This window comes from Neurospora tetrasperma (assembly GCF_000213175.1).
Source record: "Neurospora tetrasperma FGSC 2508 unplaced genomic scaffold NEUTE1scaffold_1, whole genome shotgun sequence".
Classification (NCBI taxonomy): Eukaryota; Fungi; Ascomycota; class Sordariomycetes; order Sordariales; family Sordariaceae; genus Neurospora; species Neurospora tetrasperma.
Genome location: NW_009799099.1, coordinates 5,384,478 through 5,402,550, shown reverse-complemented (window position 1 = coordinate 5,402,550; position 18,073 = coordinate 5,384,478). Strand labels below are relative to the sequence as shown.

The 18,073-nt window shown below is 37.0% G+C and overlaps 4 protein-coding genes across 4 annotated transcripts; 2 read left to right on the top strand and 2 right to left on the bottom strand.

Moving 5' to 3' along the window:
- Positions 1–427: 427 nt before the first annotated feature.
- On the bottom strand, positions 428–2,043 carry NEUTE1DRAFT_120448 (uncharacterized protein; the record flags this gene model as incomplete). The annotated part of the gene is made up of 5 exons (XM_009850244.1): positions 428–723; positions 895–944; positions 1,412–1,488; positions 1,787–1,882; positions 2,019–2,043. The coding sequence occupies 5 exons, from the start codon at positions 2,041–2,043 to the stop codon at positions 525–527; spliced, it is 447 nt and encodes a 148-aa protein (XP_009848546.1).
- A 1,537-nt stretch (positions 2,044–3,580) lies between these two features.
- On the top strand, positions 3,581–3,955 carry NEUTE1DRAFT_116128 (uncharacterized protein; the record flags this gene model as incomplete). Its single annotated transcript, XM_009850243.1, has 1 exon — positions 3,581–3,955. A coding segment is annotated over one exon (336 nt), but the record flags the coding sequence as incomplete, so codon positions are not given.
- Positions 3,956–4,057: 102 nt separating this feature from the next.
- Positions 4,058–5,857, top strand: NEUTE1DRAFT_58879 (uncharacterized protein; the record flags this gene model as incomplete). The annotated part of the gene is made up of 2 exons (XM_009849087.1): positions 4,058–4,120; positions 4,177–5,857. The coding sequence occupies 2 exons, from the start codon at positions 4,084–4,086 to the stop codon at positions 5,388–5,390; spliced, it is 1,251 nt and encodes a 416-aa protein (XP_009847389.1).
- Positions 5,858–5,998: 141 nt separating this feature from the next.
- Positions 5,999–6,427, bottom strand: NEUTE1DRAFT_98607 (uncharacterized protein; the record flags this gene model as incomplete). Its single annotated transcript, XM_009850242.1, has 1 exon — positions 5,999–6,427. The coding sequence occupies one exon, from the start codon at positions 6,425–6,427 to the stop codon at positions 5,999–6,001; it is 429 nt and encodes a 142-aa protein (XP_009848544.1).
- Between the last annotated feature and the right edge of the window lie 11,646 nt (positions 6,428–18,073).

The window sequence follows — 18,073 nt, the reverse complement described above, 5'->3', positions numbered from 1 at the left end:
GCATGCTCTCACTCTCCGGTTGATTAGTGATCGATATCACCACACACACACTGCCGAAAGTCAATGCCGTAGTCAGTGCCGCAGTCAGGAGCGTTTCACCGGCTCAGCTCCCAAGAAACGCCAAAATCCGCACGTGATGATCAGCTAGTGCTCATGGTGCTCCCCATCCCGTGGCGCTGGTAGTGGTGGTCTTTTCGATTCTCGCCGGTGAGCCAGTCGACCAGCCGTGCCAGCCATACCAGGCAGCTAGACTGACATCTGTCTCTGGACGAGACGTCCCATCTCGGCAGCTTCACTGAGTCAACGTCTTTTCCCCCTTATTTTTTTTCTTATTTTTTCTCCCTCTTGTTCCTCGCTTGCTTAGTGCGGCTGGACCCCTGGACCCTTATTTTCGGGGAGAGCAAGACAACATCCGCAACATAGGAAAATCAAATGGGAGTAGACACATGAAAGACCTGGTTTGAATGTCAGGAACGCCTACAATCACGACGTTCCGGAATGCGGATTTATCCAACAACCCGCCACTAGCGATGCTGGCCGTGTCCGGAAAAGCCTAAAAGGCTGCCTGCTGGTGTGGACATTAGTCTCATCAGTGTGAGTCGTGGGGAGGGATTGGGGTACGTAGGAGCTTCGATATGGTGCAGGGAAACAGAAAGTGGCCGTGGGAGAACCGACAGTCTTTCGCCTTGCATGTGATGGTGGATCGACAGGCTATCCCTGGGACTGCGACAAAGGGTTTGCAAACTAGACTAGTCTCTCTTCCGTTTTGGTGGCTTAGGTCCGTTTATTTTACCTAACACATGCTGGATACGATGGGCGGTTTTGCCCCAAGTCGCCAAAAGTTGCTGTCTTGGAAATAAGATTTGGTCAAAAGTACGGGCGGTAAGACGGTACGAGACTTGGAGGTGTAAACCCGCTATATAAGTCGTGATGAGCCAGTACGTCTCGTGATTGACAGTAGTTGTTCAGTTGTATACATCATCAACATCGCTGTTGGCGATCGGCAAGCACAGACAGATACCGTTGCAGCTGGCAGATGTCTGATATCACTATATCCATGTTGCTGGAATTGTTGGGATGCAGTTGGTGAGATGATGCCGATCGTGCCGTCGAGGCTCGTCATCATCAATTCACATGCTCTCCAAGGCCATGTTTGTGTGCCGTCTCTTTCTCCCACTCCCGTTTCGCCCGTCCCGTTTTCGTGATATGTGGTTCCAAAAACAGAGAGCCTCACACTGTCAGTGGTACTTGGACTCCACGGCGATCGATTGTTGGTAGCCAATATTCATGGTAGGGTGGTAGGATTGACGGCCAAGGGAGGGACAACAGTGCCAAAGGGAACGTTTGAAGAGGACGAGGGATTCGCGATAGCAACAAACCTCACAATGAATGGCCTTCTTTGCGCCTTTACCCCAGCCCAGCAGCACCCATTGAACCCAGCGCAGAGTTGCAGCTCGGCGTATGGGGTACATACAGCGTACACAGCACCTACATGGGCGGTATACGTAGCAGCAGCTAATGCAGAGCATCAGGGCACGTCAACGTGCACAGTTGCAACGGGTCCGCGATGGTGTCAATCATGTCTGATACCGATTGTGAAGGGTGATTAAGGGTCTCGTTCCTAGAGTGTTGGACTGGCCAGCAAGGCTACCTAGCAAGATGGGGATTGGATGTGAAAACAGCTAAAAGCCACGGCAGCTACCCCCAATGCGGATTGCCCGACAGCTTTTGGGGAGGAGAACAAAACAAACCACAGCTTCGTTGGACGTCCGGTTTGTGTCTAGACAATCGAGCACAAGAGTGGAAGCAATGATTAATTCCAGCCTCGGAGATAGCTGCATTTTGTGGCCGCCTGACTTCGACGTGGCGTTGCCCTTTGGCACTAAGAAGACCAAGAAACAACACCATGGAATGTTTGTTGGGAGGAACCCACCTACAGATTCACGTCATGTATCCAATAATTCTTGGGAACGGATCCCAATTAAACCATTTCCGAAAACTCGGTAGGCCCTTCTTACATAGGTAGTCGGATTGGTCTCGCATAGTCAGTCACGCACGACATGCACTGAAAGGAATAACAAGCTCGAACGATAATTACGGAGTCAATCGATGGGCTCATTCATGTACGAGAAAGGGTGAAAAGGTCCAGAAGTAGGTAGGGAGCACTACAAGTATGGAAGGAAATGGGGCTTGTGATTCCCACGTGCTTTTCCGCTTTGATGAGCTTCTTCCATCTCCGTTTTTCCAATTTGGCCCCCCACGGTGCAAAGTCTATGCACGAGCATCAATACACTATCAGATGTCGCCCTCTCTCTCACTGATATCTGATATCTTTGAAGCTCACACGGAAGAGAAGTTGAGACAATTCGCACAGTTCAGTCTCCTGCATAGTGGTGTAACTTGAAGTACACTTATCCAACATTGACTCCAGGCCAAGACGGGCGCTACAAACCGTCCTGTCATCCCACCGTCTTCCACTAAGTAGGTACAGGGCACAAAATGTCACCGAGCGTGACTGCCAGAGCATGTGAGGTGGTCCGCCCTTTTTTTTGGTGAGTGTTTAGGTCCTCTCCCGTCTCGTCGAATCCTTCCTTCATGTTTCCGGGGCATGTTTCCATCGATCCATTGGCTTTTCTTCCAACCACTTTTTAATGTTCGACACCACCACCACGCCATTTTTACCAACAACCAACTTAACCCTCACCGAACTTGGATCTTGTTGTTTTCTTGGGAGTTTCTGTTTCTTCCTTGCTACTCCGCATACCTAACGTTTAGGCGACATTCCCTTCAACAGCGATAGTGATTGAAATAGGGTCCTTGTCTCAAGCAAGCATTGACAATTACCCACGATCCAATTCTTTTTCCGGTCTTGAAGTCTGCGCTTCCCAACACAACATCCATACTTTTTTTTTTCTCTCTTTCTCTGCATCGGCAACTCCATCCGCCGCCGCGCTTCCACTTTTGCCACCTCGAAAAAAAAAAAACCGAACCTTTTGGGCCCATCCAGTTTCAATTAAACCGCATCTACCGCACGGCGGCTCCGTTCAGAAGCTCCGACGCTTGGACACATCAGACAACATCCGTACATAAGGCCCGTTGGCAGCACGTCTCTTGTTGGGCGGCACATGTTAGAAAGCACAGCAGCGATTGCCTCGACCGATTCCACTTCGACCCTGCACGACTGAGTCGCGACTCCGCTGGAATTGGCTTTCACAGCCAGCGCATTGTCCACAAGTACGAAATCAAGTTAGCGACGAGGGTGCGGATACGAAAAAGTGGAAACTCGGTAGCCGGCAACAGCGAATCTCAACGTTGGAAATCGTCCTGGTGACGGCACCATCCGAGCCAGGTAGCATGGAACATCATCATCATCATCGTCACATGCACTCGCCGTCGTCGCAGCAGTACGAGCACCAGCAGCATCAGCAGTATCAGCAACCACCGCAACACCACCAGCATTATGAAGCACATCAACATCAACAACAACACCAACACCACCAGCAACAGCAACAGCAGCATCCTGTGCCGGTCCCCAAACAGGAGCAAGCCGACAACACCTCGGCTCCTGTCCTGTCCGTCCTGCCTGCATACCCGACGCTGCCCCCTATTTGGGACTCGATGCACTCGCCCGCACTGAGTGCATCTTCGTCGTCCACAATGCAGGCTTCAGCTTCTTCCTTATCCTCGCTGCCGCCGCTTGTTCTGCATCCTCCCTCAAACGGACTACAGCCCAACAAGCCACGATCACGCTCGCCATCGTCAAACCGTTTCCAGACCCGTGAGCCGGCACCATTATCGCTCTTCGATGGCAGCCCTACGACCGAACTTCCCCCTATTCAGCTGGACCGCAAAAGGAGCAGCTCGGATCATTCTCTCCCTTCGATAGCCTCGCTTAATGTCGGAAGCTCGCTGCCAACTTTGCAGCCAACGCCAACACCACAACCTCCTCCACAGTTCGTCTGGCCCAACTCCAACCCATTGTCAGCCTACTATGCTGAGAGTGACAACGATGGACGTGGCGCATCTCCCCAGCAGCGTCATGATCGAAGATCGACCAGTGTCAGCCTGGATGATCCGCAGGTCATGATGGCGATCTCCGCCCTGAACGAATTGAAAACCGGTATGTTCTCGCAAGCACACGTTGCATTCTATCAGCTGCTAATAATGGGTCCCCAGATTCAGTTTCTTCCCCTCCCAACCGTAATGCGCCACTGCGTCGTAGGATGACGGACCAGAACCAAGAACCCGAGCCTCTCTTGTCGCTAATAACTACAGCCCATCCCATTATCGAAAGCACGGTACAGCGATCTTCTCACCTCTATACAAAGACTAAGAACTTCTCTCCCCGCATCAGATCAGGCCTCGAATACGTCGAGGGCTCGCTAATACCTGTCGCGGACACGGTGAACAATGTCGGTCGCAGAACCGGGATCGAGTCCGGTGTCAGATGGATTCTTGGAAAGCGGACCAAAAGTTCCAGTGATACTCGTGAGAGTGGCCAGAACAAGCGACATATGACTTCGAGACCAGTAAACGGTACAGGGGGCGAGGCACGGTTCTCAGAAGCTCCCACTGCTGATGCATCCCGCCGGACCTCGGTCAGCACCATTGAGACGTTGCCCGCCTATGACGACCAGCGATCGCCAGCTTACTCTGAGACGGTTGAACAAAATGGCCAAGCAGTCGATCCAAAGTCGGCTCTCCATGCGCAGCTGGGGAACGGACGGGTCCAGGTGACCACGTCCAGTCTCAAGGAGACCATGAAGGAAGAAAGTTTACGTTCGCTCAAGTATGTGCTTGAGACGTTGAGGGATGTGACCAACACGCTCCAGCAGGGCACCAACGAGCTGAGCTCAGTACTTGATCAGTATGACAGGTCGACAACCAGGAGGGATCGTGAAGACCACGTCATGACCAACGGGTCCGCGCCGGAAGAAGATCGTACGCGGCTGGTGGAGCGTATGACTGAACTTCGGAAGAGCATTTACTCCAACATCAAGGACGTCTCTTCGGTTGTTGCCAATTACACTGGCGCTGCTTTGCCCGAAAATGCCGGCAACCTTGTTCGGCATCATCTGCTCAGCCTTCCCATGGTCTGGAGTCAGGCTAGCAAAACCACTACCTCGAGCGAGCAACCAAACACGCAAGACCCGAATGCACTTGTACGCAAGGCTGCCAAGGTGGCTCTCTCTTTTAGCAAAGAGGGATTGCACATTTTCTCACAGATCATGGAGATCATTCGTACCGCGACCGATCACGCGGAAGACTGGAGGAACAAGAAGATGAACCAAATGACCCCTGCGAACGGCACAGAGCAGGAGATTCGACCTTTGATTGACCAACCTCTTCCCCAGGTTGCTACCATCAACGGTGATATTCCCATGAGGTAGAGACTCTTGTGATTTGTGAGGAAACCGCAGCGAGCACCTATCGTTTCAAAAAATTGTTTGTTATAAAAAAGAAGGATAGCTTCGGCGGTCAGGGGTTTCGGCGATTGAAAACTCATGTTATGACTAGAGCTTTTTGGTTGACGTAAAGAGCTGGGCTTGGATAATTGGTTGGGATTCGAAAGAGACTTATGCCAAGTCTCGGGACATTAACAGTTATATACCACTTTTCTTTTCGTTTGTTTTATTAGTTGATCACATCTGGGGTGCCGACAAGTTCTGGCGTCTGGGAGTACTCTCCACACCACATTACCCTTGCCGGGACGGCGTTCTTGGTCTATGTACATAGTTCATTTGTCCAAAGCACCACTTCTGACTGTTTGTCGACGTTTCCATTTTCGATCTTGATCAATTCAAAAGCAGGCAGCTGAAATTGAAACTATCACAGCAGCTCACTGGTTTCTTATCTTGCCTGCCTCCTTGAGGAGGTTTCGTTTACTTTCAGGACTCTCACCCATTCATTCTTTTCTCATATTTTCGGACAACCCAAGTGGAAATCAAGATCAGTGCCAATAGCATCCATCCCTCGTTACCACAAATCCATCCCGTCTTCACTGCTTCTCACCTTCAACCTTCTCCTCACCCTTCTCCTCGTCTCCATACCCAAAAACCCCAAACCACCCAACCACACACCCCACCACCGGCCCCAAGCTCCGCACAACATGCAACCAATTCCACTTCCTCACCAACTCCCTCACCTCTTCCACATCACTCACCAACGGACCGGGTTCAATCTGGATCTCATTGAGCCTCATCAACTCCTTGTTGGTAGGGGACATGACGAGCAGCGTCAAGGGGCCGATGGCGAGCGTCGCAATGGCTGCAATGGCGAATAACTTGGAGCGTTTTTCATTCTTGCGCTGTTGAGTCTGAGTCTGCTTCCGAGTCCGAGAGGAAGAAGAGGAAGAGGAAGAGGAGGAGCAGAGTTTATAAGCTGATAATCCGTAGAGAGAGGCGGTTAAGAAGGCCAGGGGAGGCATGGTGAGGGCGCCGTGATGGTAGAGGGTGGACCAGGAGGAGAGGAGGATCGGGGCGGTGGGGGAGGAGGAAGGGGAGATGATGGTGGGGATGGTGAGGAGGGGGATGGAGAGGAGGCAGCCTTTTGGGTGTGTTAGTTGGATTGGTGAGAGAGGTCACGGTGGTGAAATGGGGAGGGAAGAGGAGGAGGAGTGAAGTGCTGGTGGACTTGCCGGAGAGGAAGGAGCCTGTCATTAGGCCCAGCTGGGCGCCAGTGAGGGCGGACATTTTCGGTTGGTGATGGTTGGTGTCACGACTGGAGTCGTCTTGTTGATATAGTTATATCACTGTTTGAGTATCGAGGTTGTAGATTTGGTTTTTGGACTGCAACTCAGAGGTAGCTGGTCGTGAGGTAAAAGTGTAGCTATGAAGCTTGAGAATAAAAGACCAGGCTGATATATAGGTGCTCACGGGCCGCCGGGTGTGATGATACTGCCCGCTTCCTGGATGTCAGCTCCGAAGATGAAGGAGATAGAGCCCGAGTGACAACTGATACTATGTAAGGCCCCCTGGGGCCTAAAAATTGACTGACTACGCTTTTGATGTTTACAGGCACGATGCATGTGGATCAAGGAGAGAAATACCTCCTCAAGTTGTTGGTGAATCATTGCGTAATCTTTACACGATAACAAGCGCACATGACCGTAGAGGTACGCCTACCACTTACACTGGCTCACATTCGGAGTTTTCGCACGATGGAATCACAACATCCAACGCACCGGTTGTCCTAAGTTCAGGAAAACAATCTGCCCTCTCTTTCAGATATTCCGAGCTTCATGTTATTTTCTCCAATTTCAGACATCCAAAGGATACGTTATGAAGGAACAATGGACAGTGCGGTCGTCATGGTCTACTAGTCTAGTCTCATGAAGGCAAATGATCCCTGCTTACCACGTGGGTACTCAAAGTCTAATTCTTACCCAAATCGTCAACAAACGTCAAATCGCGCCAGTGGTTTAGTGGTAAAATCCATCGTTGCCATCGATGGGCCCCGCGTTCGATTCGCGGCTGGCGCATGATAAACTCTATTTTGGTTTTTTTCTATCTCTCCAACTCAAACCTCCTCGACAGCTTTTCTGGACACCACAGTGTTTGTTTGTTTTTCTTTTTTGCTTTTTGCCAGATGCTCTATTACAATGCCATACATCATTCCCGTTCATCGCATTCTTCAAAGAGCGCTGGCCAAGATTTGTGTAGCAAATTCATCACACTTGAACCCACAATTGGAGTGTGTCATGACGTTGGTGTGTTGGGTCTTTGAGATTGTTTGAATCACAAGCATGATCTAGGCATATCTAAAGTGAACGTACTGAGCTCTACGCTTTACTATGCTGTATAGTAAAGATTGAGCCGCATACCCTTATTTGCCAGCTACCCCTTCTTCTTAGCCTAGAGCCCTTTGGTGATATATTATGTGCGGTGCACGTAATTAACAACGAGAAACGACAATAACAAACGACCCTGAAGATGTGAAGTCGCGATCACGCACTCGCCACTTGGTGGAACTAATCCCTGATTGCAATAATAGCAAGCCGTCGGCAACATTGACCAAAGTGTCAGATATAAAATAGTTTTCAGATACCGGTGCGATGCTGGATCCTGTTCAAGCAATGCCCGGTATATATTGAAGCGTGCTTTGGATCTACCTGCTAAGAAATACTAAGCCGGGAAGTACGGAAAGGTTCTTAGTACCCAATCCTAACTTAAGGGTATAATACCAGCCAAAGTATTACTAGATCTAACTCTTATTGTAGGATTTCTATTATCACATCTATAAACTCAGCTACACTTTGCAAACATGCCCAAAATGCTCCAATCACTATATATAGTCTATCCTAACAATATTTACTATTATTAACCCCCCCTGGGGTGCTATAGGGATGCCCATAGTATAGTAGTTTGTATAGAACGCCCGTAGCTGCTACTAGTATAAATTCTAGAGAGTTCTTACGTTTAATTCCTTATTAGTAATTAATTTTTTATTTAAATATTTAAATATATACTACTGTTATCTCTTAAATATTTCTTATTTTCTAATTTATTTATTATAAGTATTAATCGGGAGTATAAGCCTTTTAGGGAGAATAGGAGATGTAAAACCGCTGTAAAATGTACTATTTTTCGGTACTATTAATAGTTACTCTAAAAAAGGGTATACTATAAGGTATTCAATTAGGGTACGTAGAATAAATTGAATTAAACTCTTTACCTCTTTTTTTTTTTTTTTCAAGCCGGTAGTAAAATCTAGGTACCTAAATCCAAAATTAAAATAATCTGAATTATAATCAATAATAAAAGTAATATATTACTTTAAATGGATAGGGAGAGAAAGGCTAGGAGTAGCCGTAATTTTATTCTTATAAAGAAATTCATCTTTAATAAACTATACTGTTTTAGTACTAATTTAACTAATAGAAGTCTATTAGTACTTGATAGTAAACAAATTACAGTATTCTTCTTCTTCTTTTAATATATTGTTAAAATACTATTCGAACTATAAATGACTTTCTTCAAAAATAATTGATATAGTTGATAATTAATAGTTAATAGTTAATAAAAGTAATAAAAGAATTAAATGCAAGAAGGAAAGAAGGAGAGGGAGATGGAGAGATATTACCTAATAATATAAGAAATAAAATGGAAGGAGCAATACAAATGCTATCAAATACAAAGGAAGGTACGCTTTAGAAAGTTGATTATAATTATATATATATTTACAAGATAGAATATATACTACCTAAATAATATTTATAAGTTAGTATTGGACCGGAAGTAGTAATACTGGGTACCCGGAGTTTTAGTATTTAAATATCCGGGACTAGAAGTTTCTTTAGTAATTTTCTTACTTTATTAACTACTTTTATAGTAGATATATAGTTAAATATAATATGTATATCGTTTAAATCAAAGGGAGTATTGAATATAAGGCTTTATAAAGTTTCAATTCTATTATATACTATATATATAAGCTTAATTCAAAAGTCCCTTTTCGAAATATCTAATATAATTATATCGAGAGTAGAACCTTATACCTTATATACTATAATAGTATATATAATAATTAAAGGAAATTATAATCTTATAGACTAAGTCTTTCCATAATACCTAAACGCTCGCTTAATTTAAAAGATAGAAATAATATTATAGAAACAATTTTCGTCTTCTTAGTTAAGGAAGTAAGGAGGTCCAATATACTGGTTAAATTCAATAAGTATGATAAATAGGTTACTATAAGGGTATCATTCGTTGATAATGTTTTGATTAGGAAGGTTAGAATTCTATATAATATCGAAAATAATATTTAAAGTACTATTAATTAAATTAACTTCAATCTAAAGGTTCTTGGTTAATATAACCCTACTTTCTATTATTAATGGGAGTTTAAACTATAAATTATTGATATTAGTAGGATCTACGTCTTTAGTACTAAAGCCGGCATATTTAATAGGGAGAGTAAAATAGGGCTAATTTGATACTTTTATATACTAAATTTAAAAAATATAACATTTTTATAGTTAGGATAAATATGTAGAGTATTCATAAATTTAGTTTATTTATTTAATAGTAGCTTTAATTATATCTGAAAATAAAGCAATTCTTAGTATTATTGAATAGGCTAGTTACTTTGTAATACTTCGAACGCTGCCTTAAATCCAATTTAATTATTACCTTATTGTTATATAGTTTACTATAATTTAATAGTCTTATTAAAAGTATAATAATATATATAACCGATAGTTTTAATAGTAAATAAAATTTAGTAATTATAAAATAATAGTTTCTATTTAACTAGAAGTAATTAATCAAACTTATTAAATAGAAGAATACTCCTACTATTAAATAATTTATTCTAGTATTTAGGGAAGGCTTAGTATAGTTTTTAATTAACGAAATTGAGAATTCGAAGTCCCAATGTAGACTTTTTATTAATAATAAAATAACGATAGGGCTATAGTTAGTATTAAAGTTAGGCTAGATTAATACCTTCTAATACTATAATAGTTACTTTAAGTTCGTTTTAATTAACATTCTTAGGAGTAATAGGGAATTTAAATAAAGAATATAAGGTTTAGCTATTAATACTATTAGCTACTACCCTAGTTGGAGTATATTTAATAATTAGTAAGGTTTTATTATATATTGCAGTTACTTATTCAAATTTGAATAATAACGCCTTAATAAAAAAAGACTTTCTAATACCTCCGCAGCTATTAATTTGTAAAAGTAAAGGTAGGATATATAAATACTATTGAATATTATTGTTACAATTAAGAATAAACTAATAATAATAAACAAACTGATTAAAATCAACCTTTTATTCTGTATTGAAATCCTTAATAACCTACAATATAAGAGCGGGAATATTGGTTATTAGCTATAGGTTATTAATTCTTATATTCTTCTAATAATCCTATTGCAATTCTAGTAAATTTTAATAGTCTAAATATTAATACTAATTATATAAAACGTTTTAATTATAGTAACCGAGCATACTGAAATCCCCGTCGTCTTCAATTTATAAATAATAGAGAAGATCTCTAACTAAGATTTACTATAACTCTCTTTACCTTTCTTCTTTAGGAGGAGGTTCAAAATTATTATCGGATTCGCTATTAAGTATATTACTGTAATAATTGTAAAGGTAGTCTAAATCCCCGTTATAAACTTCTATATAAATTAAATATACATTAGAATAAGTCTCTAACTCTTACTAAATACTATCCTGGTTTATAATACTAAATAATTTAATTTAAGTATAATAGAAATAATATAATATTAATTTAACCCTATACTAATTTTTATTCTAATTATGGTTTTCGACTTTATAAATAGGATAGTAATTTAATACCCTCTTCTTAGCCCGACTTCTAAAATATTAATTATTAATAGTATCGAACCGAATTAGCTATTTAAAGTAGCTAATATTTTCGAAGTTATTAGGGCGAGATAAATGCTTAGTATATTAGCTACGAATCTAAATCTATTAGCCTTATCTAATAAGTACTCTAAATTTAAGTAATCTATTTAGGTTATAGTAACCTATATTAATAATAATTCGGATACTATTATTAAAAAACAAGTTAAATAGTAAGTAATTAATTTCCTAAGTAAATTAATTTTACTCAGTAATAAACTAATTTATTATCTTTATAATAAAAGAGATAATATAATTATTGGATACAATATAAAGAGCAATCTATTAAATAATGTCTTTAAAAGGCCTAAATTACTTTTCTACTTTTAAATAGTATTTAGCAATATAATTAATAATAGCGTCATAACTAGTATATAACTATAAATCTATATTTATATACCAATGAGAAGTAACTGTCTAATTCTAATTATTTATACAATTGTTATTTCTTTTCCTATCGTATAACTAATATTTAGGGTTAAAGCTATATATAAAGTATAATTCTAAATATAAATTCCTAAAGAAGTAAAAATAGTATATCTTTATTATACAATTATTAGGTTAAAGAGCACTTTAATTAAGCCTTTTAATATAAAGGCAATAATCGTCTATATACCGGCTATAGCGCTATATACAATTAACTATCCGGAATAAAAAGTCGAAAGTAGGAAGATATTCGCTTTTATTATTACTGGTAATAACGGATAGAGGATCGCCTTTACCCTACTAACTAACTCTTTTAGGTTCTAAATTTATAGTAAAAACGTAATAACCCTAGAGTTTAACAAACTCTTGCCGGGTATTCCCATAAATTAATTCTAGTACTTAAATATATAATACTTAATGAATACTATAATTATAACTACTACCGCATACCTAGAATCTAATACAATGCTACTAACCTTCGATTTTAAACTTTAATAATAAAATATATTGGTTAAATAATTCAAAACGTCTTTCAAGGTAATAAGTAGCAATATAAAGGTTTTCTTTGAAATTTTTCCTTACAATTTTATTATGGACTTCAACAGATACTTCCTTCCATTCTTCGAAATTAAACATATATCGTACAAGACTTTTCCAATATATATTAATAGCGCTGAAATTTATAATATAATTAATATACCTAATACCTATATATAAGTACGAAGTTCCTAGTTTTTGTATATTTAGTATAGCTATATACTGCGAATAAAATAGGCAAATTGAATAATTAAGTCGAATAATCGGTTTACCTTAGGAGTATCATCCTTAATTACTTCCTTTAATTATTTAATACTGGCCAAACCTTCGTTATTTTGTTACGAACTTAAGGCAAGCACACGGGCCAACCAGACCATCGGTAGCACAAGCAACCCAGAAAGGCTAGCTCGTGTAACCACGGGCCAGGGCAGGGTCAAGAAAGGCGTCGGAGACAGGGCTCACGCTGGTGAGCCAGCATCACGATAATACAAGTGAGCCAGCTATAGAATGAACGATACGGAAGTATAAAGGGACGACTGGAGAACTCAGATTGTCAGATAGTTCGACAGTAGTCAACACAACTTGATCATCATCATTGAGACTGGTATTACGAGCATACTTGTTGTGAACCCTTAGGCTTCACCAAACGACTCTGATAGTTCTTTACCTTCAGCTATCTTATTTAGGCAGATCAGACTGCCGTTCGTCACATATTTACACTATTACAACCGGATCGTACGAAAAATTAACTTTTTGAACTAGCTTATTAATATATTATAATATTAAAAACTATAAAAGGACACTAGTAATATTGAACAAATCGGCTATTATACTATTTAAAGATATACTATATATACTTATTGTATTTAATTAACCGGATTTGAAATTCAACAAAATCAGCCTACCCTTGAGGATAGAGTATTAGAAATACTTGTAATAAAATAGGCTAGCTTCTATCCTATTCCCTTAAGTAAAAACGATGCCGAAACCGGAAACGCCGATTTTCAGTCTAGGAGTGCTCTAAAATGAAAATTAATAATAGTAATTGATTTAGGAGGGTCGTTTACGTCCCTTACAATATCCTACAACGAATATAACAATAGTATTATATTATCGTTGCCGATAGCTATAAATAGCGGTACTTATAAGCTTGAAAATAGTATTTACAGCCCGCTTATGGAAATTTCCGTATATAATAACCTTAAAGTCATATTTATTATAAAAATCTCAGATAAAATAGAGAAAGATAATAAAATATTAAAGAAATTTATTATTAGAGCGAATAAATTGGCGGACTATAATATTATTTCGATCGAAGATTAATGTTAAATTCGAAAATTACTTTTCGAATTTGCGTAGGTTCGTATTAAAAAAAGTAGATCTATACGACCCAAAGTTAATAAAGCTAAAACCGACTAATTTATTATTAAGAAGAATTTTAATAATTTAAAGAAGGATATTTTGAAGGAGATTAAGAAAAGTATTTAGGAAGTATTAAAATAATAGGCTAATATTATAACGAAAATTATTTCGAATAAAATCGGTACTACCCTCTAATAATTATTTACTATTATTATTAAAAAATTTATCCCCTTTAATTTTAAACAGCAATTTACTATTAAGGGAATAATCATTACTACCGAATTTATAAACCGTTCGAACGAAGATATAAAGACGGCCGTAGTGACGACCTTAAGCTAAAAGAAATTAAGTTTAGTAATTAGAATAGCTATTGGAATATTAACGTTTAGAGATTATATAATTATTTTTAATAAATTTATATATAATTAGTATCAGAGAAACTAAATATAAATTACAAAAATCCTTAGTAAGAAAGCCTTCGTTATTATGAATACTATAAATATATTAATCTAAAGTGTACCCTAGAATAGTATTAATAATTATACTATATTAGAAGTATTAGTAAATATAATAAGGAATAAAAATAAGAAAGTAACTATTATCAGAATTCAGCCTTAGAAAAGAAGGAACGGAGAGAATAAAAGTTTATTCCTAATAGAAATTACTATTTTGAAGGCGGCGAATTTCCTTTAGAATAATCTCTTCCTTTAGGATAGTAGCGTATACCCTTACGAATTATTTTAAACTTTGAATAATATTTGATAATATTTTAAATATTAGGAAATTAGATATATGGTAGAATTTTATTACTAGGAAAATATTTTCGCCTAATATAGTAAAGTTAAATACAAAGGAAATCGCTTTTATAAAATAAATTATCTATTAAATAAAAATGAATCGCTTATTTATTATAAATTATATAGAAAGAAGGAATACTTTATCTATAGCTATAAAAATACTCTCTTTTTCAAAAAGCTATTATAAAAGTATTTATTACGTAGGTTGAAAGGCTGTAAATGTTTGCCCCTCTTTATAAAAACCTAATTGGAAAGGTATTAGAATTAGTAATAAAAATTATAAATAAGAGTAACTTATTGGACGCTCCTCCTAATTCCCGTACTATTATTACCCTAGAGAAATAAATTAGAGAAAGTGTAAAGAGAAGACGGCCGAAAAAGATCGTTAGCCTAACCCCCCGACTAAAAGCTTTAGCCTAATAAAATTTAATAAATATATATTATTTATATTTCTATAATATAGGAATTAAATATATAATAGTAATGATATTTATGTACTTATATTTCCCCTAAAGAAAGTAATATTCTTATCCTCCGTTAAAGGACTAATAAAAACCCAATTTTAAAGTAATTAATAATTTAATTAAAAATATTTTATTAGAATATAGGGAAGTTATATGAAAGAGGGAAACTTTTATTCGAATAAAAGGAAACTTATAATATTGTAGCGATTTAGAAGCTGGGTAGAAATTTAAATAAGGATATTTATTATCCTAGGGGCGGGAAGTATTTTAAAACCGATTATTTAAAAATTGAAAAGGCGGTAATATATATAAATAAGAAATAGAATTTAAGGGACTTTAATTTCTAAATTAAAAGGGATTAAATTATAATAATATTCAAAAACCTAAGGGATTTCATAACTGTTTATTCTATTTACTTACTTATCCTAATATAAGGAATATTAAAATACTAGTAGGAATCCCCACTCTTCGAATTCTTTAAGGCTGAGCTCCTAATAGGAAATTAGATTATTACCGTTAGGAACTTTAATTTCTATTATCCTAATTAAGATTTAGAGAATAAGATTAGCTTGAAGGCTATATACCTTCTCATATAAATATAAAAATATAAAGGTTCAATTTATGTACCCCCTATAGTAAATAAATAAAATTTAGTAATATAATATAAAGAGAGAGAAATAGAATAATTAATTATATATAATTATTACCCGGGTTTGAAATTAAATATTAAGGATCGCAATAGTACGAGTAAATTAATTTAGACTATTATCCTTAAAAAATTTAGGTCTAAATAAAAAGAAAAAATAGGAGGGTAAAAGAGGAAGGAGGTTATAATTGGAATTTTATAAATATAATAAAGGTAAAGAAGGTAGTAAAGAAATAGATTTTAGTTCTAAAAAGAGTTAATATTATAGAAGAATTCGAATAAAGTTTCTATGGGTTTAATAAGGAATTTACTAATATTATAAAAGAGTTCGTCTTATATTAGAGGAAAGGTTAAGAGAGGTAAATAAATTAGTAAATATTAGAATATAAAATAGTTTTAAAGGAAGTACGGTAGAAGTATTAAATATAATTTGAATATTCAATACTATTATATTAGAAGGAACTCATTAAAATAACGATAAAAAAGAAGAAGATTATTTCAAAAATATAATAAGCTATATAGTATGAAGGTATTATTGAAGTTTTGAAGAACCCAAATCGATTTTAACCTTTAGAAAAATAGGCCTAAACCCGAAATTATTACTTAATAAACCTACCTAAATTATTAACCCTCTAAATTAATGAAGGGGTAATAAATATCATAAATTATAATAGTCAGGTTGAAATTGTTATTAATTATTTCTTCCTAAAGGTAAATATTCTAATAGAGTATTTATTGGACTAAATTAAATTAATGAATAGAATTAGTCTAATTGTTATTAATAAATTAATTATTAAAGTGGATATTTAAAATTTCCTTTTCCGGATAGCGCTTAATAAAGCCCCGGACGTTAATTAATATTTGAATAAATTTTGGAAATTGTACGAGTAATCATTCTAATAGGTAATAGCGTACTTAATAACCGTTAGCCTCTAATTCGGATATTTCCCATAATAGTTTAAAGATACAAAAGTAATTATCTTTAAAAAACCTAAGAAAAGTACTATTTAATAAAAATTAGTGTGACGGCAGCCTTGCAGTTGTACCTCTTAGCTACCATTGCAACTATATAAGACCACTTGAGTAACCGAATTGCCAGCTTCGGTTACTTGTATCCTTTTGCGGGGACACGGGCTGGCTAGCGTAGTGGTTTGCCACCGCCGTTATAATTAGTAAATGTATAGAAATTTATATTATAACTGAATAATATTAGAAGAATCTTCAAAGCCTTTATAATTAAAAGATTTACGTGAGTAATTAAAGAGTTTAATTTCCTGCCGGAGGGTTAAATAAGTAATTGGGCAGGCCGTTCGATAAAGTTTATAATCTGGGTAATTCCTAGTATAATTTATATAGTTTAGAAATTCGGGGTTGTAATATTCTTTATACTTTTTGATTTGAAGGGTATATTCAATAGAATTAATTATAAGTAGTTTCTATATATTTTATAGAAAGTATAATTCCCGATATAAATTATTAAATAGGTAGTAAATTTCGTTATCAATAAGAGAAGCGCTCTCTTCTTCAATAATAAAATATTTTACTTTTATACTATTATAATAAATATACTTTAAAGCTCCCTTTTCTTATTTATCTTTTCATTTTCTTTATTATCCTATTATATTAGAAATTAGTAATAATTTTAACTACAATTACAATCGGCTTTATAAATAATATTAATATTATTATAATAGTCCGTATTATTAAAGAAAATCTTTAGATTTTATAGGTAATATAGGAAATATATTTAGAATAGGTTAAAGTAAAAGGTATAAAGTTCGAAGCCAATAAAATAGAATTAGTATATTTTATATAGACGAGGGTATTGAGGACGGAAAATCTCTAATTTGGGAATATAGTACTTTAATCGATAAAATTTATAAAATTCCTAGGGGTTTAGTTAAACAATAAATTTAATTACCGGGCTTATATAGAAATAGTAAAATAAAAGATAAAAATTTAAACGATTATATTTATAAGGTTAGTAGCGAAAATATAGGGTAATTTCTTTATTCAGGTAAGGGAAATATATATAAAATATATTCGTTGTACTATTATATATAGAGTTTTAATATTCTATTAATTAATTGAAATCTATAAGAAACTATAACGGATTGTAATTAGGTTAGCAAAATATTAAAATAATTATTTAAGAATTATTATTAGGGCGTATAAAGTTACGCTAGTATGAAATTTAAAAATAAAAACCTTTTATTTACTATTTAACTTTTATTTTAATAAAGAGTCTAGGCTTTTAAAGAAAGGTTTTATCACGGGGCAAGGCAACTGGTAGGGGGTAGGTTGGATATGCGTAGTTGTACGAGGAGAGAAGAAGAGAGGTGTGCGCAGGTCTGGCGATATAGGGCAAGGCACGAAGGCCATGCCCAGAGCCGGGACCAGCGCACGTGCACATGCACGTGATGTGCTAGGCACAGTCACAGGTAATCCTGTGACAGGTTTGT